The sequence below is a fragment of the Bos indicus genome, chromosome 10 (genome assembly GCF_029378745.1).
Source record: "Bos indicus isolate NIAB-ARS_2022 breed Sahiwal x Tharparkar chromosome 10, NIAB-ARS_B.indTharparkar_mat_pri_1.0, whole genome shotgun sequence".
Taxonomy (NCBI): domain Eukaryota; kingdom Metazoa; phylum Chordata; class Mammalia; order Artiodactyla; family Bovidae; genus Bos; species Bos indicus.
In genome coordinates, this window is record NC_091769.1 from 51479063 (window position 1) to 51494494 (window position 15432).

Here is a 15432-nt window from a genome sequence, read left to right on the forward strand (position 1 = left end):
AAAACATTGTATGTGACTCATTATTGTACCCCTGTGTTGGGTGTATAGTGTATTCAGAAAGTATCTGTTAAACTAAAGATGCCTTCTGGCTCTGTGCTAAAGTGAACTGAGTATAGGCTTGGGAATTACACAGGATTCAGGTCACCCATCTTACATTTGACAATTCTGTGATTTCAACTAACTTACATTTCTTGGCCCCCTTACTTATTTCCCTGTTTTCAAATCAAATCCAGTTCCTATTTTCTTTTTTTCTGATTATCTCTAATAAGAAAAAGTTGAGATCTGGTATACTTGTCTACAATGGGAAACAGTATGTTCAAAGAAAAAAAAAAAATCTGATAATTGGAATCTCAGGGTTATGTTCTGCTGAGTTCATGTTGTGCCATAAACTCAGGCATATTTTAGGTTTTCTAGACGGTAAATCATATCACCTAGAAATATTTTTTTCATTTTTCTCCATTGTATCTAATTTTGACTCATTTAGAATTTCAAAAACTCATTTATTCCTATTTTAAAATGTTTACTAGAAATGATCTTTTTAGTTAAAGTGTTTTTAAGATCTTTTTTTCATATTTTAGTTTTGAGGATTTTGTGAAATGCTTCTTGCAATGGATTCTAGCAATGTGAAGTCTTTTCTTATGCTGTGGAGCTGATTAATCAGGCACTTTTAGGTTTATGCAAGTTTGCCTTAAGTAAGTATAGAATAGCAATGTTGATATCCACATGCCACCCTTTTGAAGAGCGTGGTCCGTAATACCCAAGTACCATTAGGCTGTTGGTGCATTTGTGGGCATTAATCAGGTCAAACAGTAAGATAAACAACAGCCAGTTTCTTATGAATTATTTGCCATATTTGTGTTATTTGTAGAGTTCAGTTGCATGGCAGAGTTTGTTTTGTTATATTAATAGCTGTGCTTTGGTCTTTCATCATGTATAAGGTATGTCCGTCTAGTTAGTAATGTAGGTTATTAGTTTGCTGTGGTGTAAGAAGCAATGAAAGGAATGATGAGTTAGTTTCACTGACTTTCCTTTCCACTGATACCTGGTGGCTTTTTTGTCTCCTTTCCATGGTATCCTGTGGTGGCATTTTCCCTCTTGAAGGTAGAGTGGGAAGAACCATAACAGTTTAATAGTTTAGGGTATGAGTTACCGCCTGCTACTAGCACCAAAGAAATTATGTTAAAAAGACATTTTCTTTTCTGGGGAAAAGTTGTTCTTGATAGTAACGTTTGAATAAAGTAGGCTGAGTGTCTACTGTGTGTCTGGCCAGGAGATAATGATAAACATCCTTTAGATTTATCAGAGAGTTACCTAGTTCATGAAAAGTTGGAGAAAATTCACCAGGAAATCTGTTAAGACCCTGTATCACTGTCTCTTTTTCTTTAAATAGGTGCATTGGTAATTCTTTTTTGTTTTCTTCCATAATTCACATTTTCTGCATCTTTTGTGTTAGATCTGACATAGAAAACCATCTTTGACCTTGATTTTTTTAGTTTTATTGGTGTGTTTCCCCCACACTTTAAGATAATTGCCTGTTGGTGGCTTTTTTCTTTTTAATTTGTTCAGATTTATCAGAAGTTTATCTTTTCATTATTATTTTTGACAAACATCAAATGTGTTTCTCATTTTTGAATTAATTTCTTATTTTTCTGTAATTTTATGAACCTGAGTATTAAGTATATGGTATTCTTTATGAAAGATTTAGAGCAGTGTTTCCATGTGTTTTACGAAACATTATGCGGTTGGTTGTCAAATGAACCTGGAAAATATTGCATATTATGGTTCCCATCTTGGAGATTTGTGATAATATTGTGAGACATCCTGCAGTAAGAAATCTTTTTAACTTCGTTTTCCACACTTACCTGACTTTTATTCATGTTGTACATGAGAATCATCTAACAACGTAGACCAGTTACATCAGAATCTCTTGGAACAGAGCCTAAGTGTTTGGGTCATTTCAAAGCTCCCAGCACTCAATTTTGATGAGTAGCTGGAATTGAGAACCAATCATTCATGTAGAGCAGAGGTTGGCAAACTATGGCTCATGAGCCAAATTCAGCCCACGGCCTATTTTTATATGGCTCACAAAGTAAGAATGGTTTCACATTTTTAAGTAGTTGAAAAAAATGAGAATAATATTCGTTTGAAAATTACATGAAATTCATATTTCAGTGTCCATAAATAATGATTTATCAGAACATGGCCACACTGATTCAGTTACATATTGCTTATGGCAGCTTTTGCACTTAGAGACTGCATGGCATCACAAAGCCTAAAATATTTGTCTGGTCTTTGATAGGAAATGTTTGCTAAGCCTGATCTAGACTAATGGATGTCAAAAGTGTAGTCCCCTGACCAGCAGCATCAGCATCACCTGGGAACTGGATAAAAATGCAAATATGATCAGGTCCCACCTGGACCCGCTGAGTCAGTAGGTGATGATGCATGCTAAAGTTTGGGAACCATTTTTACAGTCTCTGCAATATAATGACTCCTTTTAAAGAGACTTGTAACAGAAATTTTCTACTTTTCAACACAGCAAATCCTGCTGTGTTGAAAGTGGAAGGTGGTTGTGGACCTTTAGAGTCCTTCATTGCCTGATAGAACAGGCCTCAGGGACATCACTATTGAAACCTTAACAACAAAGATGCATTGTTGTCACAGGGCTTATTTAGCATATGATAAGCAGTCAGTATGCATTTGCTAGATGAATGAATGTCATGATTTATATGGAATAGAAAAATTGTACATATTATTGTAATTTTAAGTTATAATATTTTCGGATTTCAGTCAGTGGTATTTTAACTGCTTGCCCAGGCTGAGTTTAAAATAACAGGAAGATCAGTAGCCAGTTCCCTTCCGCTTGGCAGATTGGTGTGAGGAGTGGTGCATGCGGTTGAAGGATAAAAGAACATTTAGTCAGAGTCTGGACAATGGCATCTTCTGAAGGATAGAAGGGAAGCTTTCTGCTCATGCAGGATGGCATAATCAGTATCATGACAAGGAACTGTGGGCCCCACATGGTCTTATGACCCACAGGAAGTCTAGAGTGAGTTTGCTGTGAGTGAGCGTTGTTAACACTGGAAATGCACTGAGAGGATTCTGTGATTGACTTTTTCTAGAGATCTTAAAAATCAGTTCAGATTATCTTATGTCTGAAGATACTTAATTGTTTGTCTTGCTCTTTCCCCCTCACAGTTTTTTGGATGAAGCCTGTTTTTTTAATTATTATCCTAGAGGTCCTTTTTGTTTATTTAGATTATTAAATAAAAAACTGTCCTAATTAGAATATAATAAATTAGACTGGTAAATTTTGGCCTCTCATTTTGTCATTTTGACTCCATTTTTCTACTTTGTTTTCTTTTGGCCATATAAGTAGATGTATTGAACATCATCTGTCTGTTTCTTTTATAGGATTATTTTCTCAGACTTGATTTAGTACTTTGTTAGCCTCTAAGCTTTTTTTTTTTTTTTTAACTTTTGGATGTCTTCTCTTTGTCTCTTAAGTTTCACTTAACACCCTTATATCTAGGAAAGACAAGAGCTTGGCTTATAATTTACGCTCATTAAATGCTTATTTAATGAATGACAGTTCTCTTTTATTTTAAACTAACAAGTGGGCAAATCACGATCCCTTTTTTGAAATGAAACACATAGTTTGCATTTATTAGCCTCGTTGGTATTCTTTTCCCAGATTTTATAATACCTATAAAATAGAAAACATGTAATTTAACATTTACTACTTTCTGTGAAAGTGCTGCACTCAATATGCCAGCAAATTTGGAAAACTCAGCAGTGGCCACAGGACTGGAAAAGGTCAGTTTTCATTCCAACCCCAAAGAAAGGCAATGCCAAAGAATGCTCAAACTACCGCACAATTGTACTCATCTCACACGCTAGTAAAGTAATGCTCAAAATTCTCCAAGCCAGGCTTCAGCAATATGTGAACCGTGAACTTCCAGATGTTCAAGATGGTTTTAGAAAAGGCAGAGGAACCAGAGATCAAATTGCCAACATCCGCTGGATCATTTAAAAAGCAAGAGAGTTCCAGAAAAACATCTATTTCTGCTTTATTGACTATGCCAAAGCCTTTGACTATGTGGATCACAAGAAACTGTGGAAAATTCTGAAAGAGATGGGAATACCAGACCACCTGACCTGCCTCTTGAGAAATCTGTATGCAGGTCAGGAAGCAACAGTTAGAACTGGACATGGACCAACAGACTGGTTCCAAATAGGAAAAGGAGTACGTCAAGGCTGTATATTGTCACCCTGCTTATTTAACTTATATGCAGAGTACATCATGAGAAACTCTGGGCTGGAAGAAGCACAAGCTGGAATCAAGATTGCCAGGAGAAATATCAGTAACTTCCGATATGCAGATGACACCACCCTTATGGCAGAAAGTGAAGAGGAACTAAAAAGCCTCTTGATGAAAATGAAAGTGGAGAGTGAAAAAGTTGGCTTAAAGCTCAACATTCAGAAAACAAAGATCATGGCATCTGGTCCCATCACTTCATGGGAAATAGATGGGGAAACAGTGGAAACAGTGTCAGACTTTATTTTTGGGGGCTCCAAAATCACTACAGATGGTGACTGCAGCCATGAAATTAAAAGACGCTTACTCCTTGGAAGGAAAGTTATGACCAACCTAGATAGCATATTCAAAAGCAGAGACATGACTTTGCCAACAAAGGTTTGTCTAGTCAAGGCTATGGTTTTTCCAGTGGTCATGTATGGATGTGAGAGTTGGACTGTGAAGAAAGCTGAGCGCCGAAGAATTGATGCTTCTGAACTGTGGTGTTGGAGAAGACTCTTGAGAGTCCCTTGGACTGCAAGGAGATCCAACCAGTCCGTTCTGAAGGAGATCAGCCCTGGGATTTCTTTGGAAGGAATGATGCTAAAGCTGAAACTCCAGTACTTTGGCCACCTCATGCGAAGAGTTGACTCATTGGAAAAGACTCTGATGCTGGGAGGGGTTGGGGGCAGGAAGAGAAGGGGACGACAGAGGATGAGATGGCTGGATGGCATCACTGACTCGATGGATGTGAGTCTGAGTGAACTCTGGGAGTTGGTGATGGACAGGGAGGCCTGGCGTGCTGCAATTCATGGGGTCACAAAGAGTTGGACACGACTGAGTGACTAAACTGAACTGAACTGCTTTCTGATAATTCTGTTTTAAAGGAAGCATTTAAAAAATTCACTTTACCAGAGGTGGCTATATTTATTAACATTCTCAAATGCACTATTGCTTTTTTTTTTTCTTACTATCTTCTATCTATTGCAATATTCAGTTTCTGAAAAGCTACTATTATTTTCATGAAAACATCTCAAGCTTTGGGCTTTGAAGTATGTAGTTACCTGGAAGATTTTATTTTATTGTTTTATTTTTTTTAACTTTTTTTTCTTTTTTTCTTTCTTTCTTTTTTTTTTTTTAAATTTTTTATTCCTTTATTTCTCATGTGTTCCCCATCCTGATACCTGGAAGATTTTAGAGGAAGACCAGGAACAATGCTAGAGGGGACTGCAAATACTCAGTGACCTAGGTGCCATATTTTTGCAAATGTCTCAAAAGTCTCAGCTGGGACTTGGTCCTTTTGACCTTTTTTTCTGCCAAGTTATAACCAGTATTAAATTCAAGCTTCCTCTTTCTACTCTGCTTTTCTTACTGCCATACCACTTGCATTTCTATGTAAGACTATGTAGGTACTGAAAAACTGGTATCAGAAGAGGTACTGAACCACAATTTTTTATGTTCTGTGTTGTAAGAGCCTTTTACATTATTTGTATATGTGGGAAATCTAGATACAATAAATGAGCTGGTAGAAGTGTTCTGAAAAGTCAGTATTTGGAGTAATGATTCACATGTTAATACCTAGTCCAATGGATACTTTTTGGTAGAGTAGGTACTGAGTTTATAGAATATAAATTCAAAAAGCTCTCAGTCCAGTTTGGGATAGAGAAGGTAAGCACATAGAAACATATTTTCAGTTCTGCATCATTTTCATAGGAAATAAGAGAACCTATTTGGGGAAGGCTTCTTTATGGAGATGATGCCAAAGCTAAGTTCTAAAGGGCTAGTAGAAGTAGAGGGACAGGTAGATGGTTTATGAATAAGGAGCACCTGAAATAGTAACCAGAGTATGAACTATTTTAAATAATTTTTTTTCACTTTTTACCTTTTGAAAAGTCTGATTATCCTTTTTTTTTTAATTGATAGAGTAATACATTGAAAAGTAAGCCTTCTTTTTACCCTTGTGCCTGGTTTTCTCAAGATGAGTTATATATTTTTCAGAAGCTTTATTTTTATAGGAAAATATAGTTTTAAAAAACAAGCCGCATTATATGTATATTGGGTTGCAGTTCATTGTATGCATAGGTTTTGTTTTTTTCTGTCTCCCACTTATTTATCTTGGAGATCTTTGGTGGGAAGCTTTTGAAGAAAAGTTTTACATAGAGGAGTGACTTAATTCCATGTTTTAAGTAACTGTAACACTGATGACCATGTGGAATGGTTTTCAGCAGCGAAGACTAGAAGGAAGGAAATGTGTTAGAGAATATAATGAATAGCAGGAATGGAAGTTGCGTCTCCTGAAACAGACCTAGCCCACCAGCCTGGAAGTAGTAGGAAGATCCTTGCCTCTTTGTGCTTTGGATTGGATCACATTTAGAAGTGATACTGCCTTTCCAGAGGATATTTGGAAATACACAGTAGTTGTCAGAGGAGCTGGGGGACTCTGATGGCATTTGATGGACGAGAGCCATGTATGCTAGACTTCCTGCATTGCTCAAAATGGTCCTTCCCACAGTGCCCGCATGTCTACACTAAGAAGCACTCATCTGCATGCTGGTCACGGGCATGTTCATTTAAAATGCAGTTGCCTGGGCCCTACACCAGCACATTGAATTGTAAATAATGTTTTCCTGGAACACAACCACACTCACCTGTTTGTTTCTTATCTATGATTGATTTTGTACTACAGTGGCAGATATGAATAGTTTTGACCGAATCATATGGCCCACAAAGCCTAAATATTTATTGTTTGGCCCTTTATAGAAAAAGTTTGCTGACCCTTGGTAGAGACAGGTAGTTCCCAGTCTTGGCCACATAATGGAATCATGTGGGCAGCTTTAACAAAATTGCTGATGTCAGGATCTACCCCCACCCTATCAGAATCTGGGATTTAGTCTGGGTAACTGAGTTTAAAAGCTTTCCAGGTAATTTAATGGGTAGCCAAGGTTGCGGATCTCTGTTATACCACAGGAAGAGTGCTTATAGCAGTACAAGCTGGTGATTTTGGTTCCTAATGTTTTTTACTAGGTCAGAGTGTCAGAGTTGCAGACAGGAAGGGTCGAAGAATGTCTTACTGCATTAAATGCCACATTTCAAAAGCCTCTGGATGCTTGGAATAGGACAAAAGCTATGTGTATAGTTCTGCATGTGACAGTAGGCAGAAATGAAAAGAGGAATGAGCCTGCACTCGAGTTGAAAGACTTAACAACAGGACTTAAACCCTGCCTTTTGATAAATAGCAGGGCCGTTATTTGAGGATGAATAAAACAGGAAGAACAACTGGATCCAATGGGAGATTTATTTAACAAGGGAAAGGGTATATTATCCTATAGACTCACAGGGAGGAGCAGTCCTCTGAAAATTATTTTCTATAGAAAGCAAAAGAAAAATTTAGGAAACTATGTGGCACTCTCAGGAGGATATTAAAAATGGCTTCTGAAAAGTAGATTGTAAACTCTGGTTCCCAAGCCACATTCGACCCAGCACATGTGTCTTGTATGGTCTACTTGTTGTTTTTAGAAATCTGAATGACTCGTCAGCATTTAAAAACAAATTTCATATAAAAATTCAGATTTGTAGCATCTCTTGAAAGATCAAATCTCTCAGCAGTAAGGCTGAATCTCATCACCCCTTACTCTCTCCTTTTTTGAACACTTCATTCCTAAAGACAATTAGGTGATGCCAAGCAGGCAAGGCATACCTGCCTGGTGAGGGGAGCTATCCTGGCACAGGGCAGGGTGCCCTGTGTGCCCTGTGGAGGGGTGACTGGTTTGGGATGTCAGAGTGTAAGTGTTGAGAGGAAATTTGTCTGCTTAGGAAGGGCAGTTCTAAGAGAAACTGGGGCTCCTTGGAGAAATGGCTGATTCCAGGGCTGGGGCAGGGAAAGAACAAGATGGATCTGGAACTCCTCATGCCAGCTTCAGTGCTCAGAGAATGGTCAGGACAGGCCTAAAAGATATAATAATAATGATAGTAATGGATTATAACCCATTCAGGAAAATAGGAAGCCGAGAGGGAATAAACAAATGAACAAATGAATAAATTGTAAGTTTTATAAGGAATAGAATATTTACATAGTTCTAAATTATGTCTATATGAAATACTCATTGACTGCAAAAGAGTAGAGTATCTTTTTGGTAAAGGTTGGCAGTTTACACCTTGATGAAGTGGTCAAGTAAACCATCTTCAGTAATGAGATCAAAGTCGTGTGTCACATGATCATAAAGCATCATTTCTGAGATACTCTAACTAAAAGATGTGTGACCTGAATCTAATAATGAAGAAACATCTGAGAAACCCAAATTGAGGGACATTCCATTGCAAAATAACTGATCTGTAATCCTCAAAAGTGTCCAAGTTATATAAACTGGAAAGACTGGATTATTTCCAGATTGCAGGAGACTAAAGAAACACAACTGCTAAAGGCAACATGGGTCTGAATTGGATGGTATTGGGACAAATGGCAAAACTTGAATGAGTCAGTCTGAGGATTTAATGGTACTAATGTAACAATACCAGTTTCCTGATTTTGATGATTATATTGTGATTATCTAGGAAAAACACCCATAGATTGTAGAAACTATGTGTTGAATTGTTCAAGTGTAATAGGACATCATGGAAGCAGCTTACTCTTAGATGGTTCTAGATTTTAAAAACTTCTTTGTATTGTACTTGGAACTTTTCTGTAAGTTTGGGGGTCTTTCAAAATTAATCACATTTATATATATGTATAAATTTATACACATGGCTTTACACACATGGGGAAAGTGGGTGGCTTGGGGTGTTTCCCCACAGCATTCATTTTTCTTTTAGCTTTTATTTCTTTAATTGTGTTGTCACTACTGGATAAAGAAAACAGTCTGGAAGTAGTAGCCTGTTTGTTGTAAGGCCCTAGATCATAGAAACTCTTCTTAAATGTGAGTTTTATTGGCAAAATGAGCAATAACTATGTATGCGTTTTAATAATATAAGGTTCATAGTTTTCTAATTGTTAAACTATTTTGTATGGTGTTTATTATATGCTATCTTAAGACAAAATTTGAATATTTTGAATTGCAAAATAGATTTAGGATTTATTAAGAATGGCAGCATAATTTTTCTATAAATTATGCCAGTAATTTTTGAAGTTTTTTTGTTTGGCAAATTGATCTAATATGATTTAAGTTGGAAGTGAAATTTTAGTACCTTCTCAGAGAGAAACTTTGCCTGCCTCAAGCATGTGTGTATACTTCCAGTTTTCATGTTAAAGAAGGCAGTTAACCTTTAAATAAATGAATATATACGTTATATATATATATATATAATGAAAACTAAGATAGATTGTATAAAAATAATTTAATAATGGTAGTCTGAGACTAGAGTTCCTTATGAAATAGAGAAACAGGAAAGAGGGGCCTCAAAAAAGATAGAATTTCAGTCTTAGCTTTGATGATTAGAAAAATTTATAGGTTAAAGAATATTTTTAAAATCTAGTAGAATTTAAAGCAAGCTATATATCTTCTAAGTCACTGGAGAGTAACTGGAATGAAAATAAGACTGAGTGGTTTCCTCTAGGAAGTGAAATTATGGGTGATTTTTCTTTCCTCCTTTGTACTTTTTTATATTTAAAGAAATTTTTATATATGTGCTTTTATGTGGTAGCTATCAACTCCCAATGAACAAATGTGGTTTAAAAATTAAAATGTAATATATCCTATTATATATTTTATATAATACAAAATATTCTAAAATATTTTATAGTTTTTTCATTGGAAAAATCTTTTTATTTCTAGGCTTACTGGTGGGCAGTATTACTTATGGGAATTGCCCTGATCATGTTAATGGCTGGTTTTATTAAGATATGCAGTGTACACACTCCAAGTAGTAATCCAAAGTTGCCTCCTCCTAAACCTCTTCCAGGTAAGACAGTTTGAGCAAGGTGTATGTTTTTATTACTCAGAACCATTCAGCAAGTAGAACTGAATTTTAAAGGAGTCTTTAGTAGTTGATTTATAGTACTTTCTCCTTGAGAATGGGATTACTAGATGGATTATTTAGTTGATTTTTAAGTGTTTTCTTTTTTTTTCCCCCCCAATCAATGCAGGCTAGCTTATGGCTGCTGATTTAATGCTAATATATCCTTTAAAAAAAAAAAAATAGTAAAATCTTCCCTTTTTGGTTTTATTATGATAGACCACTTTTAAATGATTGGTCTTTCTAATAGCTATGCTTCAGTTATGGGTTTTGTGTTCATGCTCCTGAAATATATTCTGGCACATAAACTTATTTTCCCAAGGGAAAAATACGGATTTCTCTTGTGGGGACGTACAGATTCCAGTCTGTGGGAGAGGCTTCAGTTACCAAACAACTGTAGTTATTCTCCATCTCTGAAAACAACTCCTAAGGTTTTGTCTCCATCCTTTAGCTCTCAGGGAGCCAGGGCTGGGAGGAGATGAGAGATGGGAAAGACCTTTATATGAGAGACCCTGGAGAAGGGAAAGGCTACCCACTCCAGTATTCTGGCCTGGAGAATTCCATGGACTATATAGTCCATGGGGTCACAAAGAGTTGAACATGACTGAGTGACTTTTCATTTCATTTCATGGATTTGGAGAAGGGTAAGAAATCCACTTACCAGATTATTTAGGCCCTGTCTATTTCTCCCTCCCCCTCCCCAGGCTGGGTGTCCCCTTCCACCCTTTCTTCAGGACCCTTGGACTCTGTTCTTGTATGTTCAAGGGCAGGCACTGTCCCAGGATTCCCTCTCCTGCCTCCCACTCACTTCGCCTCTTGAAGCCTCTTGCCTCAGGCCAAATCCACTGCCCTACATAAAAGTTGTTTAAAACTAGGGCTTTCTTATAATTTTCCCTCAGTTGTTCTCCTGTATTTCCCTATCTTAAGGTAAGAGACTTCAGTAGTCATGCTGGGACAGTATCTTGGAGGGAAGCAGAAATTTGATTTTGATGTCATTGCTTTTCAAATTACTGCTTTAGCAGTCAGGAACTTTTGTCAATTTCTTAGGGATTTCCAAGGGCCACGTGACACTTTTTAACTACACTACCAGTTCATTTTATTGAATGAGACTACATTATTCTCATTCAATGAAAATTCTTTTACTTAATTTCATTTTAAGAAAATGCCAGCTCTTAACTGCTATTTATTGAACCCTCACAAAAGATGTTGAGCACTTTTACATGAATTATCATATAATCCTCACAACAGACTATATGAGTTAGTTAATTATCTCTGTTGTACAGACTAATCATCTGAGCTTCAGAGAGGTTAAGTCATTTGCTCAAAGATACCCAGCAGTTTGTTCCTCATGCAGTCTGTCCTCAGAATCCATATTAATCTGATAGTTGTAGCTTTTTAGCAATTGTAATGTGGCTAGTCTCAGTTGAGATGTATTGTACATATTAAATGCCTACCAAACTCTGGCTTCCCTGGTGGCTCAGACGGTTAAGTGTCAAACTCTGAAGAATTAGTATTTTTAAGATGAAATATTTTATTAATAATTATTAATATTTTGGCTATATTGGGTTAATGAAATGAAAATATTATTGAAATTATTTTACCTGTCTCTGTTTTATTTTTTACATTATGGCTACCAGAAAATAGAAAATGATGTATGCGGCTCATACTGTATTTGTTTTGGACAGAGCTGGTCTAGAACCTCTTTTTTTATTGAAATGGCAGCTTTGTCTTTAAAAGATTGAAAAGCTCATGATAAACCTCTTTTGCTTTGTGACCCACAGGCACTTTAAAGAGGAGAAGACCTCCCCAGCCCATTCAACAGCCCCAGCGTCAGAGGCCCCGGGAGAGTTATCAGATGGGACACATGAGACGTTAACTCAGCTTTTGCCTTGGTTCTTCCTAGTGCCTACAATGGGAAAACTTCACTCCAAAGAGAAACCTATTAAATCATCATCCCCAAATGAAACCCTCACAAATAACAGTAGAAGAAAAAAAATGGCAAGAGATCATTTCCTCAGATCAGGTGGAATTACTTAAATTTTAAAGCCTGAAAATTCCAATTTGGGGGTGGGATGTGAAAAAAAAAGAAACCCCATTTTCTTATAGACAGATATTTTTAACCTAATGGCACAAAGTCTTAGAATATTATTATGTGCCCCGTGTTCCCTGTTCTTCGTTGCTGCATTTTCTTCACTTGCAGGCAAACTTGGCTCTCGATAAACTTTTATCACAAATTTAAATATATATATATTTTTTTCAACTGCCAATCAAGGCTAGGAGGCTCGACCACCTCAACATTGGAGACATCACTTGCCAATGTACATACCTTGTTATATGCAGACATGTTATTTCTTACGTACACTGTACTTCTGTGTGCAATTGTAAACAGAAATTGCAATATGGATGTTTCTTTGTATTATAAAATTTTTTCCGCTCTTAATGAAAAATTACTGTTAATTGACATACTCAGGATAACAGAGAATGGTGGTATTCAGTGGTCCAGGATTCTGTCATGCTTTACATGGGCAGTTATGAGAAGAGAATCAGTTTACCTTTTCCTCATGATGGAGTTGGTTCTGATATTCATTTTGTTTTATCAAATGGCTGCTAAGAGCACAGGATTGACGACGCTGAAGAACACAGTTAAGTGTTGTGAAAACTGGACATATGCAGCATACTACTACTTCAGACTTAGTTCTTTATGTAAATGTCTGATTTCTGCTTACTTATTTTAAACTTTCTAATTCAATTCCATTTTTGAATTGATAGGTGAAATTTTTATTCATGTTGGTAGCAGTTAGGTCAATGAAATGATTCTTTTTATTTGCAGCCTCTTATTTGTATGTTAATTATGTTTTGGGTTTTGTCCGATATGGAAAAGAAAAGCTGTGTGTCTGTTTTATCAAGATATTTGAACAGAGTTTTCAGCATATCATGATCATTGGTAACCACTAAAGAGGAGTGATTTGCTCAACTAGTAGTTAAAATTGTAGATAGGCCTTCCGACACTTTTTTTCCCTAAGATATTTTATCAGCAATGAAGGTGAAACAGCACAATGTCCCATTCCAAATTTATTTTTTAAACAGGTGTAAATAATTGGCTTTTTAAAGAAAGAAGTCAAAAGCGTTTAATGTATTAACAGGCTTATTGCTATGCAGGAATGGAAGGGGGCATTACAAAAAAAACTTTAAGCTTGTGACATATTTATTGCTTGTTTTCCAACTACATCATGTTAAATTAGAAGTAAACAGCTATGATTTTCCTGGCTTCACATAGGAGGCAAATTTAGGCAAAGTTGAAATGATTTGTGTTTGGCTTTTTTTTTTTCCTTTTTTTCTTAAGAGTATAAGGTTTACACAATCATTCTCATAATGTGACGCAAGCCAGCAAGGCCAAAAATGCTAGAGAAAATAATGGGATCTCTTCCTTGTAAACTTGTACAGTATGTGGTGACTTTTTTCAAAATACAGCTTTTTGTACATGATTTAGAGACAAATTTTGTACATGAAACCCCAGATAGACTATAAATAATTCTAAACAAACAAGTAGGTAGATATGTATGTAATTGCTTTTAAATCATTTAAATGCCTTTGTTTTTGGACTGTGCAAAGGTTGGAAGTGGGTTTGCATTTCTAAAATGGTGACTTTTACTCCGCCAGAGTTCTTAGTAACTTCTTGAGTGTGCTAGACTTTGAACATGTACATTTTTTGCTTGAAATGTTATCCTGTGGTAGGGTTTTGGCAGGTGTACAACTGCCCTATTTTATTTTGAGTCTAAGTTAAATGTTTTCTGAAAAGAGATACGTGCACTGAACTCTCTCCACTCCAAATCAAGATGTGGTAAAACAAGAGGATCGAGACAAGTGAGATCTAATACTACTGTCAGTTTAATGTCCACTGTGTTTTATACAGTATCTTTTTGTTCACTTTGGAAATTTTTACTAAAAATTGCAAAAAATAAAGTATTGTGCAAAGATGTAAGGTTTTTTGAAACTTGAAATGCATTAATAAATAGACTTGATGAAATCAACTTGAAGGTTTCATACTCTTTGAACTTTGAGAACTATCAAAAGAAGCGTCCCGCAAGGCCGCCTTTCCTTCCTAAATGAAACAGATGGTTAAGCAGAAAGGGAATTGCCTCTTCCCACACAAGTATAGATATCTTTATTCTTAGTTAGGACTCCATGTAAAAATTTTTGTGATTAGATCTCTTTCTATACACAGTGAACATTTGAAAAACATTTAACTAATCTTAACTGCTTTGCATTATTTCTAATCAGTATTCAGAGTGCCTAAACGTGTCTTAGTGGAAGAGCTGAGTCATTTTGGAAACTGTGGTCTTATATATTTTTTCCAAAGTTTTGAATGCTAAATACTTCATTTATTTTAAAAGTTGAGTTTGATGTTAAGTGTATTTTAAAAATTTGAGCCATGTTTTCCTGCTTTGTCAAATTCATAGCACATAAGAAGACTTGACATTTCAGCCTTCCTAGAAAAAGAATTGTAAGCCTGGAATAGTGCCCTGCACAGAATAATCTACCCCAAACACAACTTATTTTTTTAATATATTGAGGCCAGTTTAAATAAGTAGTATTTGTTAAGTGAGTAAAAACATGCAATACTTTTTACTTTAATTCAGAAACCTCAAAATATGTATTATGTTTAATTATGTTTATTAAACTATCAATATTAACTCGGATGATTACAAGTTTACTGTTTTTACTTACAACTGCATATTTAAATTTTGTTTAGATTAAATCAGCAATGGAATAAATTATTACACTTTCTGGACTAGTGCCCTTTATAGTGTCAGAAAATATACAGTTTGGGGAGGGACTTCTTTATGGGAATGGCAGCTTTATCTGATCAGTCTTGTTTTCTGAGGTGTTTTCAGCAGTTTTTGCTTTGGGTACTTTGTTTTTGTTATATTACAGACTAGTGAAAACTGAAGATTTCTCCAAACTGAGCAAACCACTCTCAAGTTCTTATATTTGTCCCTGTGGTCTGTACATTTTAAGACCTAAGGATTATTATTTCTCCAAAGGTGGGATTAGTGTCCATGGCAGCTGTGCAATTACGGGTTCTTGTTCTTGGAAAGGGTTTTAATTTCCTAAGTATTTATAATTGAAAGTATAAGAGGGTCAATTTAGTAAGTCCATTATAAAACTGGACAGCCCGTCTTCAG

General features: G+C 35.9%; 1 protein-coding gene across 3 annotated transcripts in view; it reads left to right on the top strand.

The window, feature by feature from the left end:
• The window catches only part of ADAM10 (ADAM metallopeptidase domain 10), a 143529-nt gene extending 129252 nt beyond the window's left edge, over nucleotides 1–14277 (top strand). For all 3 annotated transcript variants that reach the window (XM_070797490.1, XM_070797491.1, XM_070797492.1), the window contains exons 15-16: nucleotides 10066–10192; nucleotides 12028–14277. In XM_070797490.1, the coding sequence (XP_070653591.1) occupies nucleotides 10066–10192; nucleotides 12028–12122 (222 nt within the window). In that variant the 3' untranslated portion in view covers nucleotides 12123–14277. The remainder of the gene's footprint in view (nucleotides 1–10065; nucleotides 10193–12027) is intronic.
• The last annotated feature ends 1155 nt before the right edge of the window (nucleotides 14278–15432 follow it).